The 18,333-nt window shown below is 62.8% G+C and overlaps 3 protein-coding genes across 6 annotated transcripts; 1 reads left to right on the forward strand and 2 right to left on the reverse strand.

Annotated features, from left to right (window-relative positions):
- Positions 1-6: 6 nt before the first annotated feature.
- On the forward strand, positions 7-4,013 carry TIGD5 (tigger transposable element derived 5; the record flags this gene model as incomplete). Its single annotated transcript, XM_025870550.2, has 1 exon — positions 7-4,013. A coding segment is annotated over one exon (1,851 nt), but the record flags the coding sequence as incomplete, so codon positions are not given.
- Positions 4,014-4,765: 752 nt separating this feature from the next.
- PYCR3 (pyrroline-5-carboxylate reductase 3) lies at positions 4,766-11,835 on the reverse strand. Of its 3 annotated transcripts, none has more exons than XM_073893350.1 (6): positions 9,994-11,835; positions 8,188-8,252; positions 7,471-7,650; positions 6,923-7,150; positions 6,456-6,548; positions 4,766-6,239 (listed from the first exon to the last, which is right to left on the reverse strand). In XM_073893350.1, exons 1-6 carry the CDS (start codon positions 10,172-10,174, stop codon positions 6,057-6,059), a joined length of 930 nt encoding a protein of 309 aa, XP_073749451.1. In that variant the 5' UTR covers positions 10,175-11,835; the 3' UTR covers positions 4,766-6,056. The 3 variants fall into 3 exon arrangements, with proteins under 3 accessions (XP_073749451.1, XP_073749452.1, XP_025727044.2); XM_073893351.1 differs by having other exon boundaries at positions 6,923-7,075; positions 9,994-11,834; XM_025871259.2 differs by having other exon boundaries at positions 6,923-7,135; positions 9,994-11,830.
- Positions 11,836-12,813: 978 nt separating this feature from the next.
- On the reverse strand, positions 12,814-17,897 carry GFUS (GDP-L-fucose synthase). 2 transcript variants are annotated; one of them, XM_025871257.2, is made up of 11 exons: positions 17,772-17,897; positions 16,699-16,855; positions 16,255-16,406; positions 14,999-15,127; positions 14,848-14,921; positions 14,522-14,655; positions 14,360-14,424; positions 13,929-13,995; positions 13,690-13,769; positions 13,438-13,537; positions 12,814-13,179 (listed from the first exon to the last, which is right to left on the reverse strand). In XM_025871257.2, the coding sequence occupies exons 2-11, from the start codon at positions 16,757-16,759 to the stop codon at positions 13,124-13,126; spliced, it is 918 nt and encodes a 305-aa protein (XP_025727042.1). In that variant the 5' UTR covers positions 16,760-16,855; positions 17,772-17,897; the 3' UTR covers positions 12,814-13,123. The 2 variants fall into 2 exon arrangements, with proteins under 2 accessions (XP_025727042.1, XP_025727041.1); XM_025871256.2 differs by having other exon boundaries at positions 16,255-16,369; positions 17,772-17,891.
- Between the last annotated feature and the right edge of the window lie 436 nt (positions 17,898-18,333).

Raw genomic sequence — 18,333 nt, forward strand, 5'->3', positions numbered from 1 at the left:
CCCACCCCGGCCCCCGCCGTGCGGCCGCCGCCCCCGGCGCCCGGGCCGCGGCCCCGCGTGGCCGTGAAGATGGCCTTCCGCAAGGCCTACTCCATCAAGGACAAGCTGCAGGCCATCGAGCGCGTCAAGGGCGGCGAGCGGCAGGCTAGCGTGTGCCGCGACTTCGGTGTGCCGGGCGGCACGCTGCGCGGCTGGCTCAAGGATGAGCCCAAGCTGCGCTGGTTCCTGGAGCAGCTGGGCGGCGAGGTGGGCACGCAGCGCAAGAAGATGCGGCTGGCCAACGAGGAGGAGATCGATCGCGCCGTCTACTCGTGGTTCCTGGCGCTGCGCCAGCACGGCGTGCCGCTGTCAGGGCCGCTCATCCAGGCGCAGGCCGAGGCCTTCGCGCGCCAGATCTATGGGCCCGAGTGCACCTTCAAGGCCAGCCACGGCTGGTTCTGGCGCTGGCAGAAGCGCCACGGCATCTCCAGCCAGCGTATCTACGGCGAGGCCGAGCCTCTGGCCGCGGGCCCCGCGCCCGGCCCGCCTGTCAAGCAGGAGCCCGCGCAGCCCCCCGGCTCCAGCTCCGGGCCCCTGCCCGACCGGGCCCCGGCCCCGCCGCCCCCCGCCGAGGGCGGCTACGGCGACGAGCAGATCTACAACGCAAACGTCACTGGCCTCTACTGGAAGCTGCTTCCGGAGCAGGCCGCGCCCCTGGGCGCGGGAGACCCTGGCGCGGGAGGCTGCGGCCGGCGCTGGCGGGGTGACCGGGTGACCGTGCTGCTGGCCGCCAACCTGACCGGTAGCCACAAGCTGAAGCCGCTGGTCATCGGGCAGCTGCCGGACCCGCCTAGCCTGCGCCACCACAACCAGGACAAGTTCCCCGCCTCCTATCGCTACAGCCCGGATGCCTGGCTCAGTCGCCCTCTGCTGCGGGGCTGGTTCTTTGAGGAGTTCGTCCCCGGCGTGAGGCGTTACCTGCGTCGCAGCTGCCTGCAGCAGAAGGCCGTGCTGCTGGTGGCCCACCCGCCCTGCCCAAGCCCAGCTGCCAGGATGCCCGCTCTGGAGGAGAGCGAGGAGACCCTCCGGCGGTGTCGGCCCGAGCCCCTCAGCCCCCCAGAAGAGCTGCAAACCCCGGATGGTGCCGTGCGGGTGCTCTTCCTGTCCAAGGGCAGCAGCCGGGCACACATTCCTGCCCCAATGGAGCAGGGGGTCGTGGCCGCCTTCAAGCAGCTATACAAGCGGGAGCTGTTGAGGCTAGCTGTGTCTTGTGCGGGGGGCTCCCCGTTGGACTTCATGCGCAGCTTCATGCTCAAGGACATGCTCTACCTGGCCGGCCTCTCCTGGGACCTGGTGCAGGCAGGCAGCATTGAGCGGTGCTGGCTGCTCGGCTTGCGGGCGGCCTTCGAGCCCCGGCCCACTGAGGAGTGTGTTGGGCAGCCAGCCGGCCAGGCCGAGGAGGCTGCAGAGCACAGCCGGGTGCTCAGCGACCTCACGCACCTGGCAGCCCTGGCCTACAAGCGCCTGGCGCCCGAGGAGGTGGCCAAGTGGCTGCATCTGGACGATGATGGGGGGCTGCCCGACAGCTGCAGGGAGGAGGCAGGCCCTGGCCGGCCCCCTGTGCTGGCGCCTGCTGCCCCTCTACCCCCAGCCAGCCTACCCTCTGTCATGGGAGGTGGGGAGGAGGAGGAGGAGGCTGCCGTGCCCACTGCTGGGGAGGCTGTCCGGGGTCTGGAGACAGCTCTCCGGTGGCTGGAGAATCAGGACCCCCGGGAGGTGGGGCCACCAAAGCTGGTGCAGCTGCGCTCACTGATCAGCATGGCCCGGAGGCTGGGGGGCATTGGTCCCTCTCGTGCAGTCCCTGAGGATGGGGTGTGACCAAGCCAGCCAGAGTGGCCCCCCACCGGCTGTTCTCCTGCTGCACTTGGAGGGAGGAGACACGCACAGTCTTCCATCTCCCCTCCCTCTTTCACCTGGGATGGCCCACCCCATGGCCCAGGGGTGTCCAGGGATCCCGGCCCCCAGGCTGGTCTGGAGGGGCTCTGTTGTGGAGGATCATCCTGCTGCACTGGCCCCCCCCATTCTCCTGAGGGGGAGCTGGAAGAGGGGCCCTGGGCTCATACACCTCCGCCCTGGGCAAGCGCACTCGTGGTGTCTGTGGTTTTTGCCAGGGTCCCTTGCCGTGCACAACATAGCGCGCTAATCAGAGCAGCTCTCGGTTTTCCGGCCCTGGCCCTTATTGGGCTCCATGCCTGTCCGTACCTCCTGCCCTCCTCCGGGGTGGCCCATCACATGCACTGGACAAGGGGCCAGCACTCCTGTAAGTCTAGAGCCCTGGTGCTTCATGGTTCCTATGCCACAGCCATGCAGTCTCCATGCGGAGATCTCCATGCGGAGTCCGTTTTTACAGATACCCTGCTGGGGGCCAGGGTGGTGTCTCATTCCCCAGCCCGGGGCTGGTCTTGGAGGTTGGCTCTGTAGAGGCTGGGAAAGGAGGATGGTGCCCAGCAAAATTGGGGATCCTCACGATCCAGATGCAGCAGCAAGTGTAGAGTTCTGTTCCACTGGGATTGTTAGTTTTCCTTAAGAAAATTCCATTCCCAAACTGCTCTCTTATTCTATGGGGTTAGCAGCCTTCTAGACTTGGGCCCCTGGTGACTTGGCCAATGACTGAGCGAGCTCCCTGGACCAGCAGCCAGGCCCAGAGCCACGCCATCTACCCGGAGCAGGCCTGTGATACTGACAGCCATACGGGGACAATCCTACAGTGCCTTAGTGCTCCTCCACTGGAACTCCTGGCACTGCCAAGGGTATGGCTAAGGAGCTGCTTCCCGTAGCCCCAGGGACTGGGCTTCTGAGTGGGTCCGTTTGAGAGGAGGAGGAAAGGGCTCGTGTGAGTGGCTCCGTTTGAGAGGAGGGGGAAAGGGCTCATGTGTCTGGCCAGCTCTAAGTTCAGAGTCCTGCGATGCCTGTGCCTCCGAGGGACGGCCTTTGGGGATGTGCTGCCCAGAGCGCTTGTGAGAGGCAGGGGCCAGGTCTGAGGTGCTGCCTGCCTCTGTCCTCCCTTCACCCCCACCTGCCCCACATCCTCCTGTTGTAGCCAGGCGGCTGCAGGCACATGGTGTGTCTGTGGGAGGGGGTGGCCAGGCACTGCCGAGGCAGCTGGAGGGAGCCCCCAGAGCAGCTTCCCCACAAGTCTGAGAACATAAATTGTTCCATGGAACTGTCCCCGGTCAGAGTGTGTGTGTGTGTGTCACATGTGTATCTCAATTCTGAAAGTTGAGGGAAGGTGTGAAGAATTTGGGAGCAGGGGCCCCCGGCTGGGGCCCCTCTGGCCCCTCCACTTACTAGCTTCCTCCAGCCCGTGCCCCTACAGGCACCTCTGGCCGTCTGTGGCTGGCGTCTTGGCTGGCCAAGCAGCTGGCACAGGGCTTCAGCAAGTCTTACGTTTTGTAACATCCGATGGCAACTCAGGGACCTAGGGCTAGGAGGCCCTGGCCTTTGCTCTGCCAGGCCTGCCCCCGGGGGAGTCTGGAGAGGCAGACCTCAGGGCCCCCATGGGCACTGGGTGAAGACAAGCCAGTGTGCAGGCTCTGCTAAAACCGCCCTTGACCTGCGTGTTCTGTGGGGATGATACTAAGCTGCAACCCTCAGAGGGAGCCGTCTGAGAGGCACAGCCTTGCCCAAGGGGGCTATATGCCCGGGAAGCCACCCCCAGACAGCCGGAGGGCTGCAGAGCACCATGTCGGCATGTGGTGAAGGGAAGAGTGTGCCCTCCAAGGACCCCCAGCCCGGGTCCCAGCCCAGCAAGTCAGGATTGCTGCGGGGAGCCCGGGAGGGGGGCTGGGCGCTGTTTGTGCCCAGATAAGGGTGCCCACAGGCTAGCCTTGACTCCAGGGGCTTGTCCTTGAGGACCATGGGCTTTTGGGGTGCATGCTCTATTGAGGGACCTTTTCACACCCATCCTTGAGGGGGGAATTCACCCAGTCAGGTGGGCCCAATGTGCTTTATAATAAAGGTTCGTGTCAACTTCATACGCATCCCTGTTCTAAAGTTTTATTTTAGTATATTTTTTTGGATTTTGGCAGATATTCTACTTACTTAAATAATCTCTACACCAAACGTGCAGTTGAACTCATGACCCCAAGGACCAAATTTCATGCTTTACTGCCTCAGCCAACCAGGTACTTTTGAGGTCTTAATTTTGTAATTTTTGACCCAATGCTTAGATCTAGAACACCTCATAATTTGAAAACGTAAGGAAGATATAAACACTGATGAAAAATTCTGTCCACCGGTCTTTTGAAAAAGTAATCTGAGCATTGTGCTAGGTGAGTCGTGACCGGCCGATGATCATGCTGCAGCCCTGAGCCCCAAAGCCACTCTCACTACTCCTGTCCAGGCCCATCACCACCTGAGGCACGGCTGCCCTTCCAGCTGGGCTGGGGGCTCACTGAGGCGCCTCTGATTCCGCAAGTGGCCCGCTCATGGCAGGGCTGGCCGGAGGTGCGTCTTCTGCTCCACAAGCCAACCCGCCCAGGTTCTCGGAGACTGTATGGGAAGACGCATCGCTGAACCCACCAACGTACACTGGAGGATGAGGTTGGGCTAGGGAGGAAGCCAAAGACTGTACCCGTGCAGAGCTTTCAGATGCTGGTGCCATACAGCCAGGGTGGGTGACCTCTGCCCCCACACCACCTGCTCCCAGGTCTCAAGCTTCAGCTCAGATGTACTTCCAGGCCCTTGCAATCTGCTTTATCAGCCTAGACATCGGTCACTCGGTGCGAGCAGACAGCGCCTTTATTCCCATCTCACAGATCACTCAGGTGTGGAAATGGCCTCGGGCTGACCCTCCTAACCGGAGGAAGGGCCAGTTGGCCAAGGAAGGACCACGGGGAGGGGGGCAGCAGGTCTGGGGATGTGCGTGGGAGGACAGGCTGAAGGCTAGGGATGGAGGGCGAGCGTGAGCAGGGGAGCACTGCTGTGGGGGTGCTGTCAGCCACGTACAGATAGGGCTGGTTTGCTTCAAGTCTCAGCTGGTCAACTGGAGGCAATTTGCTCCACTTTGTGGCTGGCCCAGTCTCAGTAGGCCACCGGGTGGAAGTGAGGGGAGCTCCAGCACTCCGGGGCCTTTGTGGGTTGGGGAGGCTCCAGGAGTCTCGGGGGCAGTGTGGGGGGAAAGAGGCAGGCAGCCCACCCTCCACCCAAAGGCCCCATGGCCTTGGTGGGGGACCCAAGTTCCTGGCTTTGCTGGCCAGGGATGTGCCAAAGAGCCATGTCCTGCAGTCAGAGGCCAGGCCAGGAGACCCTCCAGGACAACCCAGGGAACGGTCATCAGGGCCGGCTCCACCTGCCACTTGCCAGCTTAGCTGGGGAAGGGGGTCCACACCCAGCTGAAGCCACGTCCCTGTTCCGCAGCCAGCTAGGCCCAGCCTCCCTGCACTGGCCTGCTGCTGATCAGCACTGCGGCCCACCCACCCAGGGCTCTGTTCATGGGGGCTCCCCAAGGAAAGGACCCGGTGCAGCTCCTCCTGAGCCAGAAAAAGAGCAAAGGGCAGCCAGCCCCATTGTTTTCTCAGGGGCTAGCTCCCTGTGGGTGACGCCCCCCGCCATGGCAGGTCAACCCGAGGACAAGACCATTGTGGGGGCCTACCGGTGCTGGCTTCACTGAGGAGGAGGAGCCGGTCTCTTGTGCAGTGTCCGGGTACCCCCCAGCCCCCGCTCCCGAGCTGGCTGCAGTCAGACAGCGTCGGAAGGGCCTACCCAGATGCTCCAGCAGCAGCCCTGCTCCTGCCCTCAACCCACCCAGCTGAGCACACGGGGCAGCTGGCCAGCACATCCCGAGACCTGATGGTGGGCCACTGCCATGGTGCCTTCTGCCCTGCGGTGGGTGGGGGGTAGGTTCCCATGGTGAGGGGATCCCCTGCCTGTGAAACCCTCCAGGCCTGTCCCTCCTCATTTCCTCGTGTGGAGGTTGGGGGGCAGCCAGGAGGCTCCTGCATGGTGGGGGAGCTGCAGTCCTGGGGAAGGGGCAAGGAAGGAGGGACTGGGGGCAGCCCACAGCCTGTGCCTGTTCCCTACTTCCCGCTGAGCTCCCTGGCCCGGGAGGTGGCAGCCTCTACAGCACTCATGGCGGCGGCCCGAAGCCCACCCTGCTCAAGGGCGTGGAGCCCGTAGATGGTGGTGCCGCCCGGTGTGCACACGTCTGTCCGCAGCTGAGCTGGGTGCTGCCCCTTCTGCTGCAACATCTTAGCTGTCCCCTGGGGAGAGGGACCCTGGGGGTGACTCAAGGGAAGCGGGCAGCCCCTTCTCCAGCTCAGCCCCATGTAGCCTGCTTCATCAGGGGTCCGCCCCCCACCCCCATCCCAGGTCTTCGTCCAGGCTTCCTGGGCCTGCTGTCCCCCTGCCCACTGCTCCTGGGAGACATAGCAGCCCATCCCTTTTCACACGACCCCGCGGGGGCTGCTCTCACTCACCAGCAGGGTCTGAGCCGCAATGCGGTGGGCTAGGCCACCCGGCATGCCCATCTTGATGGCACCTTCGGCCAGGGCCTCAGAGAAGGCACACACCTGTAGCAGTGGGGGGTGGAGACTGTCAAAGCCAACACTCTCCTGCACACAGCGCCCCGTCTGGAGAAAGCTCGGAGCCTTCAGGAACACGGCCCAGAGCACTGGCCACCAGTGCAGGAACTAGGGCTGGGCTTGAGCCCAGGGGTCTGACTGCAGAGCACTGGCCACCAGTGCAGGAACTAGGGCTGGGACTGAGCCCAGGGGTCTGACTGGACAAAGGCCCAGGAAGGCAACGACGCAGCAGAGAGCAGAGCTCACAGGCAGCCCAGGAGCCAAGTCATCGAACCCCAAAGGCTGGGGTCACTGCAGGGACTTGAGAAGTCCCCGCTTTGCCAAGGGCCAGCCTGGGGGTGGGGATGAGACACAACACTCACGAAGGCCACGCCGCTGCCGCTGAGGCCGGTGTGGATGTCCACGTGGGCCTCAGGCACCTCCTCGCACTGCCCACAGGCCTCCAGCAGGGTCTGCAGGAGCTTGGCCTCGCTGCTTCCGGCGTGGCGGCCCCGTGCCATCACCATGGCCCCCTCCTGAACCATGCAGGGCAGGTTGGGTGAGACCCGCAGCACCCGCGCAGTTGGGGGTAGCAGCTGGTCAGAGAGAAGCTGGGATCAGGGATCATGTGGGATTGGCCCCGCCAGGCATACCCAGGCCTCAGCCCACTGCGGGCTCCCTCCCCGCCCGTGTCCCGGCTAGGGTGCTAGCAGGAACCTAAGCCCCAGCCCCCTGGGTCACCTGGCCACCTCTTCAGGCTCGGGTTGGTCTGGGAGGCTGTCTGTCACAGGTTTCACCCATCCCACCTCCCTAAAGGGCTAAACCCACACTGGCACCAGTCTGGGATGGCAAAGGGTGGGAAGTTCTGACCAGCAGAATGGGCTCTGAGGTCAGAGGCTCAGCTCCCACGTGACCCCCACAGGCCACTCACCTCTTCCAGGGTGCTCAGAGAGACCCCGGCAGCCACAGACACCAAGATGTGCTTAGCGGTTACCACAGGGGCCACCTCGGCCAGGACAGTGGGCAGGACATGAGGCTTGGTAGCGAAGAAGACCAGCAAGCAGCTTTGCAGAACCTCCCGGTTGCAGTGGGTGGTCCGGCAGCCCAGAGCCTGCAGTAGGGACAGTGGGATCAGGGCTGGGGTAAATGGGGGACAGCCTCCCAGACCATGGCCCTTCCTGCTGGAGGCCACCCTGCATCCCCAGGGGTCCCCAGGGGTCCCTCACATTGCAAATGCCTGCACCACCCCCACTCCCAAAGCTCAAGACTCACCCAGACCATCCATTCTTGCTCAGGACCAACGCTGCACCTCACAGGACCCCTGATGTCAGCACTTCCTTGCGCCCCCTGAACCCAGGGAGTGCCCACAACCATCTCTGCCCCAACACACGTGTACACACGTGCACTGACATGAGTGCACGCACACGCGCACACACACACCCCCCCTTCCCTCTGCCTTAGCTCTCCCCAACCTTGGCTTTCCTTCTGGTCTTTGACCTCCCCTTCCCCAGCCCAGCCCATCTCAGAAGTTTCACTAACTAAGCAGCACTTCCCTGGCCCCAAGAACTGTCTCAGAGGGACAGGGGCCAAGAGCCACCATGAGCCCCCCAGAAAAGCCTCAACTCAGAAGAGCTGGGGCCCAGCTCACCTGGAAGTGACAGAGGTTCCTGTCAGTTGGTGCACTGGCCAGGATGTGCTGAGCTTCTACTTTTCCTGGAGAGAAAAACAAAAGCAGAAGGGTTTGTGAGGAGGTGGGGTGGAAGGACGGGAGAGCAGGAACCAGCCTGGCCTGCCCCTTCCTGCCGGGCCTCTCATGCTCAGCCATGCTGGCCCCTAGCCGGCCTGACACTCTGCGAGAACCCAAGGGCCTGGCAGGGGCGTTCGGTGCACCCAGGACCAGGCGTTCAGCTCCATTCTATCCTGCTTGTCAGTCATCACCACCTGCCTGCTGCTGCTGAGGCCACGGGGGGCTAGATGCAGGGGCGTGGAGCTTGCCTAGTCTCATGAGTACACAGCCTCCGGGGACAGGAAGGCTAGATTGGAGGAGGGGGCACGGTGGGGAGGGGGGCCCAATAGGGGCTGAGCTTCCCTGGGTGTTGGGGGTACGTCTGTGCTGGGATGTCCAAGCAGAGGCTAAGAGCCCATTGGGTAGAAATCATCTGCATCTGTGGCCTACAGGGCTGGGAAATAAGTTTCTGTAAGGTCTAACAGGAAGGCAGAACTGCACCTCACAACCTGAACACAGAGCCAGTCAGTCATGACAGTGACACCACCACGCATGCCTACACACACCAGTACTGTGTTCAATACTGAACCCGTACAGCCCTGGCAGGAAGGCGGTACTGCCAGGTTCTACAGGTAAAACACCTGAGACGTGCACTCAGCTATGTTCTGATGATTCTGACCCTTCTGAACCTTGACTGACGCTGAAGACAGAAAGCCAGCCCCTAACTTGCACGTAAAGGTTTCTAAAACCCGTGGAGTAAGACCAGGACAGCACTGCCCTGTCTTGCAATAAACCAGTGGTTCTCCACCTGGGAAGTTTTTGCTCTCCTACCCCAGGGGACATGTGGTAACCTCTGGAGACAGCTTTGGCTGTCATAATTAGGGGATGCTACTAACATCTAGTGGGGAGAGACCAGGAAAGTGGCTAAACACCCTACAATGTGAAGGATGGAGAATTATCCCAAACCCAAACAACCACAGTGCCCACGTGGAGAAAACCTGCAGCCTGCCACTGCAGTGGAGCTGGCACAGAAGGAGGAAACAGAATCGGAGTCTCAAAGGTCAACCCACTCGACCCAGGCAGCAGACCAGAAGTTAGTGGGAGATTCCAGGCTCTAAGGTAGTGCTGTCCAGGAAAATATCACCGGAGCCAAATACTTAACTTCACATTTTCTAGTAGTCACATTAAGCAAGTAAAAGAGAAAGATAAAGTTAACTCTAATACATTTTATCTAACCCGATGTAAACAAAATACTACTCTTCCAAATACTGGTTTTCATCAGCACTAAAAATTACTCAAATATGTTACTTTTTCGTTTTTTGTGTGTGTTACATCTTCCAAACCCGACACAGATTTTATTCCACAAACTCGCAGCACATCTCAGGTGCTCTGTGGCCCCACGTGGCTCATGGCCCGTGCGGGGACAACCAGCTCTACGCCACCCACGCACACACCTCGCTGCTGTGCTGAGAGCGGAGTCCGCAGGGGCAGCGTCCGCGATCCGCCCTGGCCCACGCCCGCCCGGCCGGCCCCGCTGCACCCTGAGGACCCCGCGCGGAGGGCTCCCTTGTGGTCCTCGCTCCTCGCCCAGGGGCTCTACGGGATGCATCCCTCCAGGCAGGTGAGCAGCGCACAGGTGAACCCTTCCCTCGCACACCGGGCGCGCATCGGACGCCCGCTGGCTCCGAGACCCGGGGACCCACGCGCCCCACACCCGCGGCGCCCCACCTGCTCGGATGAAGCCCTGCGCGATGGCCTCCGCCATACGTCCCGCGCCCACGAAGCCCACGCGAAGCGGCTCCATCCCCTGCGTCGCCGCCGCCGCCATCTCGCCACGGCCGGGCCTGGCCTTGCCCCGCCCCACGCCCTCGGCCCCGCCAATTGGGCTACGCCGCCCCGCCCCCGTCATCGTCGATTGGCTACCGGGACTTTACGCCCCGCCCACTCCCTTCCGGGCGCCGCGCTCTAGTCCCTCCCCGCCGCTGCTCATTGGCCCGAGAGAGCGAGGCACCGCGTGGCGCCGCGTGGGGCGGGGCACCCTATACTGCTCGCGGTGCAGCACTGCTGGCCGAGGATGTGGCACCTGTGCGGGAGGCGAGAAGGCAGCTTGAGAGACTCCACTCAAAGGCGAAGGGTCGGAAAGGGTGGGGTTCCTCTGACTCTGTCCCGGAGGTCTGCGCCCTGGAGCGTGCCTGGTGGGTGTCCCTCGCGGGGACGCTGCAGAGTCCGGGAAAGCACTGGCGGGTGGCCGCCGGGCAGCTTAGCTTCCAGGAGGAATCATCCGCCCTGATTCTGATGCAAGACCGGGGCAGGCAAGGTCCGGACCCTGGCCCACCATCAGGACGTCAGGAGCTGGGGAGCGGAGCCCTGCCAGCCTTAGGCCGGTTTCCCTGGGTGGGAGCCGCGTCCTCAGGGCGCCCTGGTTCTCTGGAGCCTGGGAGCGGACTCAGGTGCGGAGGGCAGGGTTGCCTGGTCGGGGCTTGTTGTCAGCCCCTCTCCAAGCTGCAGCGGGTCCGGGTGACAGCATAACGTGGGCACGGCCAGTGAAATGTGTGAGCAGGGGCCTGTCGCTTTACTGGATTAGAGGAGCTCCTCCAGCCAGCCTGGATCCTGGTTTTCCTGGGCCTCCCAGGCTGCTGCGAGAAGGCAGGAGAGGCCTTCCTGAGGCCTGGGTCCCCAGCGGAGACCTGGTCCATCTTGTTGGTCCCAGGGGCGTGGGGGGTGCGGATGGAGCGCTTGGCCGTGGCAAGGGGCCATGTTCGAAATGAGGGGAGGGGAGGGGAGGGGTGGGAGTACTTTAATTTTTAATTGACACAGGAATAAGGCTTGAAGATCTAAGATTGTAGTTTTTTTTTTTTAGATTGCATTTTAAAAATGTTTTGTTATTCTAAACTCTACTTTGACACAGTCTAAGCTCTTCAACAATAAAATCCCCTCATTCATTCAACACTGCCCCCACAGCATGTGGGCCCTGCTCTGGGCGGGTGATGAGCAGGGCAGGTGATGAAGGCCATACAGCAGCAGAGTATAGGCAGCGGAACCTGCACTTGGAGGACCTGCATTCTGGCTGGGGACACGGCCCCTCTGCAGTAAACACACACACATACTCACAGCAGTAGAGGGTGGCTCATCAGGACACACAGCCACGATCTATGTCCCGCCAGGTGTGTCCAGGCCTCTCTCCTAGGCTGGGCCTCCCTCCGCATGTTTTCACATGGCTGACTGTGGCACCACCCCCTCCCTGAACCCTGACATGAGCAGAGCCTTCATTCACAGAGGGCTGGAGCCCAAAGAACACACAGTGAAGGCTGACCCAGGTCCTAGAGCTCCAAGTCCTAGGGGAGGGAGAGGCTCCGGGCATTCCCAGAGAAGTGCACAGGAATCCTGCAGCAGAGTGGGCACTCAGAGAAAGCAACACATCAGTTGAGGCCAAAACGGTGGGGGAGGCTCTGACGGGAAGGTCCTGGGCCAGCCCCAGAGGATCCCTGGGGGGTAAACACTGCAGCTCCCTTGGGGAAGGCCCTTGGGGGTAAACACTGCAGCTCCCTGGGGGAAAGCCCTGGGGGGATAAACACTGTGGCTCCCTGGGGGAGGGCCCTGGGGGGGGGTAAACACTGCAGCTTGCTGGGGGAAGAGGGTGGGTGCAGCTGGGCACAGGGACAGAGGTGGGAAGCCGTGCCTGGCACAAGGAAGACAGCCAATACTGCCTGAACAGAGGAAAGAATTAACATGACGCCAGGCACTTTTGGGGTCAGAAGAAAGCTGGGAGCCACCAGCATGAGGATGATGAAGGGTGACCCAGAAGAGAGGTGACCTGAGAGGAGGGCCGGCCTGAAGCCAGGGAAGGTATCTCAGGGCTTTGGAGTTGGGCACTCCTGGGTCCACACCCCAGCACTGCATGGCCGCCCTGGGGACTTGGCTGGATTCCTGCTGAGAATGGGGAGGTCTGTGCTGCTCACCCCTACCCACCAGGCCCAGCAGGCCCTCCTTTGTGACACTTGTTACTGTCCAGGGGAGAAAGGCAGGCCAGGCCCCACCACAGGCTGCCACCTGAGGGCCAGGGAGGTGAGGGGCCAGGCCTGGTACAGCTGTCTCCTGGGGTCACCACCCTCCCCTTGGATCCATCCACATGCCTACCTACTCAGCCTGTCCAAATCCAGGACCAGCTTTGTCCTGCAAAGTCGACGTGCTGACAGGTAGGCCCAGGGAGTTCAGGTCACCCAGGCCTGCATATGATCTCATGTGGAAAGGCTAAGCTGAGCCCACACCACCCGCTGGGACTGCTACAGGTACCCTGCCCTGCATCCCCACCGACTGACTGTCCACCGCCTCTACCCTGCAGCCTGCCTGCTTCTCACCTGCACACCCACTTGGCCAGCCGCTGCTGCCCTTCCACTCCAGGGACAGTGAGCCACCCTGGCCCAGTGTCTCTCCAGAGCTGAGCAGTCAGCAGGTGAACGGTAGGTCTTGGGGTTAGCCAGGCTCAGGGAGACAGTGGCTGTGTGTGTGTTGGGGTGGGGTGAGGAGGAGGAATGGCTGGCACAGAGCTTTTGGGGCCAGGCCTGGGAAAATGGACTTTATTAGCTCCCAGGGAGTGGGAGAGCAGGATCAGAAGGGGACACACTTGGGACCCTGGGACTGGTGTTGGGGAGCAAGGTGCTGGGAGAACCTGGCCAGGCCTTGGTTTCCCTGAGGACAGACATGAATGGTGACCCCACTGCACAGCTGCCCAGAGCCACCCTGGTGGAGGGGAGAACGTGGGCCCAGATTGCTGGGCAGTGCCCTCCGCTCCTGCAGGGTCTGAGGGTGGTGCCTCCGGGGCCTTGGGGGCAGCCCGCGCCTGCTCCCACACTGTGCTTCACTTCCGGGCCTGTTCGTAGTTGTGGGTGAACCAGGCACAAGTCTCCTCCACAGCTGCAGAGGTGGGCAGGTAACAGGTGGTGGCAGGTGAGGGCCGGGGCTGCACGGACCTCCACTGGGGGAGGTGGGGAGGGCAGAGGCCCCAGGGACACATGCAGTCATCCCTTCTGTGTCCTTCCTCCCTGACAAGGTTTGGACACCAAACCCTAAGGGTGTCCGCAGCTTGAAGCAGAGAAGCCAAAGCCAGGAAGGAGGGGATAGGAGGTCTCGCGGGATGGGGTGGGAGAGCCAGGGGAGGACCAGGGGGCTCACCCTGCTTGAAGGGTGTAAACCGGAAGTCGGGCAGGTAGGTCCGAAGCTTGCTGTTACTGGCCGTCTTCTTAAACTGCCCATCTGACTTGGTTGTATCAAACTAGGTGCCCGGTCAAGGCCACAGCAGAAGGGGTACCCCCCGCCCCTGCCTGCCCTTGAACCTCTTCTGCCTTTCCCAGGGGGAGCACCACCCCTCCTCTCTCCAGTTGCCAGGGGGAGAGCCATCTTGGGTGCGTCAGAGCCAAAGGATACGGTGACCTCCCCATGGAAGTCCATGGCCTCCACCACGGCTTCAGCTGCCTCCTGGATAGAGACCTCATCCTCCTCGCCCACTGTGGGGAGCGGGGTCCCAACAGCCAGGTCAGGCCTCCTCTGCCTGGCCTTGCTGTCACCCAGCCCCCCCACAATACTGTCATTCCCCACCTAGCTGTTCTCAGGACAGACATGGGTTTGGTCCTGCTTTAGTGGCAGTGAGGCCAAAGGGTGCCCACCTGATAGGATGATGGGCTCCACCTCATTGTACTCCCGCAGGACCCAGACAAAGAGCCGGGCCAGGTCCTAGAAGTCAAAAAGGGTCAAAGGCCACAAGTTACAGCCACATGGGGCCACAGGCCACCCCTCCTAAGTGCCCCTGCTCAGTGAGGGCACAGCCCGGGCTCCATCAGAGCCAGAAGTCTCTTCCTTTGGGCAGCTCTTAGCCAGCTCAGCCCAACAGAGAGTTGTGTCTCTCACTGAGCTCAGTGCTGCACCTGGCGACTCCCATGAGGCCAGGTGCCTACAGGGACCCAGTGAGGACCAGTGACTGCTCCTCCAGAGGCTCAGCCTGGACCCCAGCTCTTTTACCAGGCTCCCTCAGGCTACCGCCTTCCCACAAGCAGCATGGCAGGCCAGGGAACGTTTGGGTGGAGAGCTAGGCACCAACCAGTGAGTAGATGAACTGCCTCCGTGGCTTTCCGGTGCCCCACACCGTCAGGGCGGAGCCGCTGCCTGCAGATTTAGGGAGGGGGCAGCTGTGGGGGGTGCTGTGCCAGCCACCACCCCTCCTCCCAGCTGAGGCCCTGGGGCCCCACAAGCAGGTACTCACTCTTGGCCAGGTGCACCTTGTGGATGAGGCCAGGCAGCACGTGGCCATCCTCAATGTTGAAGTTGTCGTGGGGCCCAAAGACGTTAGTGGGGATGACAGCGGTGAACGTGCAGCCATGTTGCTGGAAGTAGGCCCTGCAAAGTCCCAGCGTCTCTTCCGGCCCTTGCCCTGGGACCACAGACCCACCGCACCCGCCCTGGCCTCATGGATGGAAAAACCGGAGGCCGGCAAAGAGGGGCCATGAAGTGCGGGAGCCCTGCGGGGGAACCCTCTGGGCCCTCCTCCCTTTTCCTGTCGGGTCTCGGCTGGGCACGCGGGCGGAGTACCTGTTCTGCACGTCGATCATCCTCTTGGCATAGGAGTAGCCAAAATTGCTGCTGTGCGGTGGCCCTTCGTGGATCTAGGAGAGCAGAGGAGGCCTTTGCTTTCCTGGCCCCGCCCCCGTCGGGCCCCGCCCCCGTCAGGCCCCGCCCTCACCATAGTCTCATCGATAGGGTAGGTGGTCTTGTCCGGGAAGATACAGGTAGACAGGCAGGAAACCACCTTACGCACGCCCACCTCGAAGGCCGAGTGCAGGACGTTGTCGTTGATGTGCACGTTTTTCCTCTGGCGTGGGCGGGAGGGCAGATTCAAGCGCCTCCAGGCAGGACTCCAGTCCTTACCTGCCCCTCCAGGGACAGAAGCAGGACACACTCCGGCCCCTCCCACGAGGGCAGCACCTGAGCCAGTTTATCCTAACTGCTTCCTGGGACAAGGCAAAACCTCCCAGCATAGACCTTCCAGAAACCATGGAAGGCAGTCCTTCTACCCCTGCCCCACCCCTGGGCTCTGGGAGGGAGCGCTGGAGGACAGGACCGCACCCCCTAGCTCCCGGCCGGACCTCACCCACACAGGCTGCGAGGGCAGGCCCCATCTGGCCCTGGGGCAACGAAGGGGCCCCTCCGTTCCCCTACCCCAGAGGGGCCTACCCAACTATACCACCCAGTAGCAGGGAAGCCACCAGCCCTACTGCTCCCTAGACGCCACTTTCTCTGGATCCTGGGAGGAAATTGGGCATTTGCACCACTCTTAGGAGTGGGGGAGATGGCCACTAGGCAGCCCTCTGGGAAGACGGCTCCTGAGACAAGAAGAGCCCTGGGGTGACAGGGGCTTTGGGCAGAATCTAATCTGAGCCTCTGCCATCCCTGTGCCCGATGCAGGGCTGAATCACACCAAGACCAGATGCCCAGAGATGGTGGGGCCAACCCTCAGGGGCACAGCCTGGCAGGAGCAGGGCTATAGGCTCTCTTCCTGCCCCTTCCACCATAGCTCACGCCCCCAGGCTAGATGCCTCAGACCCAGAGCCCAGCTCACATCTCTGCACCCCAGAATGCGTGGTGGGCCTGGTTCAGTGCAGCTGGACCAGAGAGGTCCGGGAGCAGGAGGGTCTAGAGGCCCAGAGGGCTCAGGGGGTAGGAACCAATCCTACCTAGGTCAAACAGCAAATACTGGTTTCTTTCAGTTCCCCCAACCCCCCGGTCAGCTCCATGGCTTTTCCTATTGAGCCAAATGCCCCCAGGCTCACCTGCATGCCCATCGACCTACCAAGCAAGTGTGGATCATTGGGGACTCCACAGGGACTGCCCCCACCGGGCTGTGCCAAGTGTGACCCTCAGGGACTTCCTGGGGCCAAAACATAAGCATGGGGAGACTACCAAGAAGTTCCTAGTGCTCCATGGGGGCCTCTCACTTACCCAGAAGTCCAGGTTGTATTTGATATTCCGGAACAGGCCCCCCACCATTGCAGCAAGGTGGATGACATGGGTGGGCCGGACCTTTTCAAACAGGGCTCGGGTCTGTGCGGCATCCCTGGGAGGAGCCAGGCCATCAGAGGCCCCCTGGAGGCCTGAGGGAAGGAACTAGCACCCTGGGGTTGGGGTGCTGGTGGCAGGGGGCAGGGCTGATGGCAGGAGGGGCTGCCAAAAAGGAAAGTGGCCAGTTCAGGCACTGGCTGTTATGAAGGTGTGGGCTTCCAGGAATAGGTGCAAGGATGTTTGCCTAGAAGCAGAGCTGCACACACCCAAGCCAGGCCAGCCACCTGGAGGGAAAGACCCAGACATGAGGCTACCAGGCTCAGCGACAGGGCTGGCCTGGAGCTCTGAGTCTGGAGGGTTTGCTTCAGGGATGGGTCCACTCACGTGAGATCAGCGTCCTTGGAGGAGACGAACACCCAGTCCTCTCCAGGCAGCCCAGCTCCATCTGCCACCACCTCTTGGATGGCTCTGCCCACCAGCCCAGATCCACCTGTCACTAGGATTCGTACTGATCCCCCAGGCTCACTCATGTTAGCTGCACCTGTCGGGGCAAATGGTGGGAGGCAGATGGAACCCCACTCCCTGGAGATGCCCCTGTTTGGGGTCACTACCCTTAGCACTGGACCCCACAGCAACCGTCCACGGGCTAGCCCAGGGTTTCCTGTGGCAAGTGGAACAGGATGAGACCCCCTGGGGATGACAGAGAGCCTGCTGGGGACCACGGAGACCCGGCTGGCCTGAGTCTTCCCCTCCCAGCCCCATTCCCTAGGGAGCCCTCTGCCTAGATCTGCTCAGGGGCCTTGGGGCTCCTACCTCCTCAAGAGAGCCTGGTTCCAGGCTCTGCCCTGCAGGCCCAACCCAAGACCCACACTGGGCCAAGAAAGGGGACAGATGGCACATCTCGAGCTGACGAGTGGGGAGGCAGACAATCTTGGGGTTGGGGCCTCCTGGCCCATGAAGGTTACTCCCAGCCAAAGCTCACATGCCACAGGCAAGGAAGGGGCAGCGCGCTGTGTTTGCAGTTGGGTGGCCCACCCGCGGCTGCTCCAGGCGAGCCTTCGCCAGCCTAGTTCCTCCTGGCCAGGCGGCGCTTCCGGCTCAGAACTGGGCAGGCCTCGGGGCGCCACCACCCGTAAGGAGTCTATCCCTGGGGCTGAAAATCGGCCTGGGCCCCTGCAGCATGAGTCTGACCCGGCTGCAGCATCGCCGGGAGGGGATGCTGCCCCGACATCGGCTGCTCCCGACCGCGCGGGCAGTGCGGCAGCAGGCCGGTGAGGAAGCACCACCGCTGCTCGGACTCGTCCCACGCCACTTCCATGCCCGCGGCTCCCCTTCCACGCCCTCGGAGCCCCGACACCCCTCAGGACTCTCCGGCTGTCAGGGAACAGCCAGGGTCTGGGCCCCGGCTGCCACGCCGGGTTTCCCGCGGGGACGCTCGGCGCCGGGCGCCGTCTCACCTGCGCCCTGCCCCACCTGCCCGTCGCCCGGAGAGCGGCTTCTGGCAGGGCTAGAGTCTCCAGCCGCGTCCGGTGGCCAGGTGGAGGGGGCGGGACCGGGAGGGCCCCGGCGGGCCTGCCCTCCTCGCTCTGGGAAGAGTAGTCCTCGGGGGCGCCCCGGGCGCTGCTGGGAAGTGGAGCCCGGGAACGCGCAGCAGTCTGGGAAATGTAGTTCTCGCGGCTCCGCCTCGGCGGGGCAGGTCCCGCTGCGGCTGCCTCCGGGCGCGGCGAGGAGACCCCATTCGCCACGCGGGGGAGGGTGGGCGCTGGGAGAGCAGGGGAGGCTTCGCGGCGCTGAGATTCCGCAGCCTCAGGACTGGGGAGCAGCAGGCGCTGGTCCACGGCTCCCGGGACAGCGACCGTCGGCGGGCCGGCCTCCGGGGCTGAGACTCCCAATGCTGGGTCTGAAGGGATGACGGCGGCCGGCGCGCTGTCCGGGACGGGTCCTTCGGACCCCCGGTGACAGCCCTGCCGCGCCCTCGGACCCCCGGTGACAGCCCTGCCGCGTCCCTCGGACCCCCGG

This window comes from Callorhinus ursinus, unplaced genomic scaffold (assembly GCF_003265705.2).
Source record: "Callorhinus ursinus isolate GAN/ISIS: 27379988/994484 unplaced genomic scaffold, GSC_fseal_2.0 scaffold5, whole genome shotgun sequence".
Taxonomy (NCBI): Eukaryota; Metazoa; Chordata; class Mammalia; order Carnivora; family Otariidae; genus Callorhinus; species Callorhinus ursinus.

Excerpts from the sequence above, each read along its gene's own strand:
- PYCR3 (XM_073893350.1), bottom strand. The coding sequence starts at position 10,174 with ATGACGGGGGCGGGGCGGCGTAGCCCAATTGGCGGGGCCGAGGGCGTG. Across the intron at positions 8,253-9,993 it reads GCAGGGCTTCATCCGAGCAG|GAAAAGTAGAAGCTCAGCAC; the intron begins GTGGGGCGCCGC and ends TTTTCTCTCCAG. Across the intron at positions 7,151-7,470 it reads CTCTGAGCACCCTGGAAGAG|CTTCTCTCTGACCAGCTGCT; the intron begins GTGAGTGGCCTG and ends CCCTGATCCCAG.
- GFUS (XM_025871256.2), bottom strand. The coding sequence starts at position 16,844 with ATGAGTGAGCCTGGGGGATCAGTACGAATCCTAGTGACAGGTGGATCT. Across the intron at positions 14,656-14,847 it reads ATGATCGACGTGCAGAACAG|GGCCTACTTCCAGCAACATG; the intron begins GTACTCCGCCCG and ends GGGACTTTGCAG. Across the intron at positions 13,538-13,689 it reads ACTTCCATGGGGAGGTCACC|TTTGATACAACCAAGTCAGA; the intron begins GTATCCTTTGGC and ends CCGGGCACCTAG.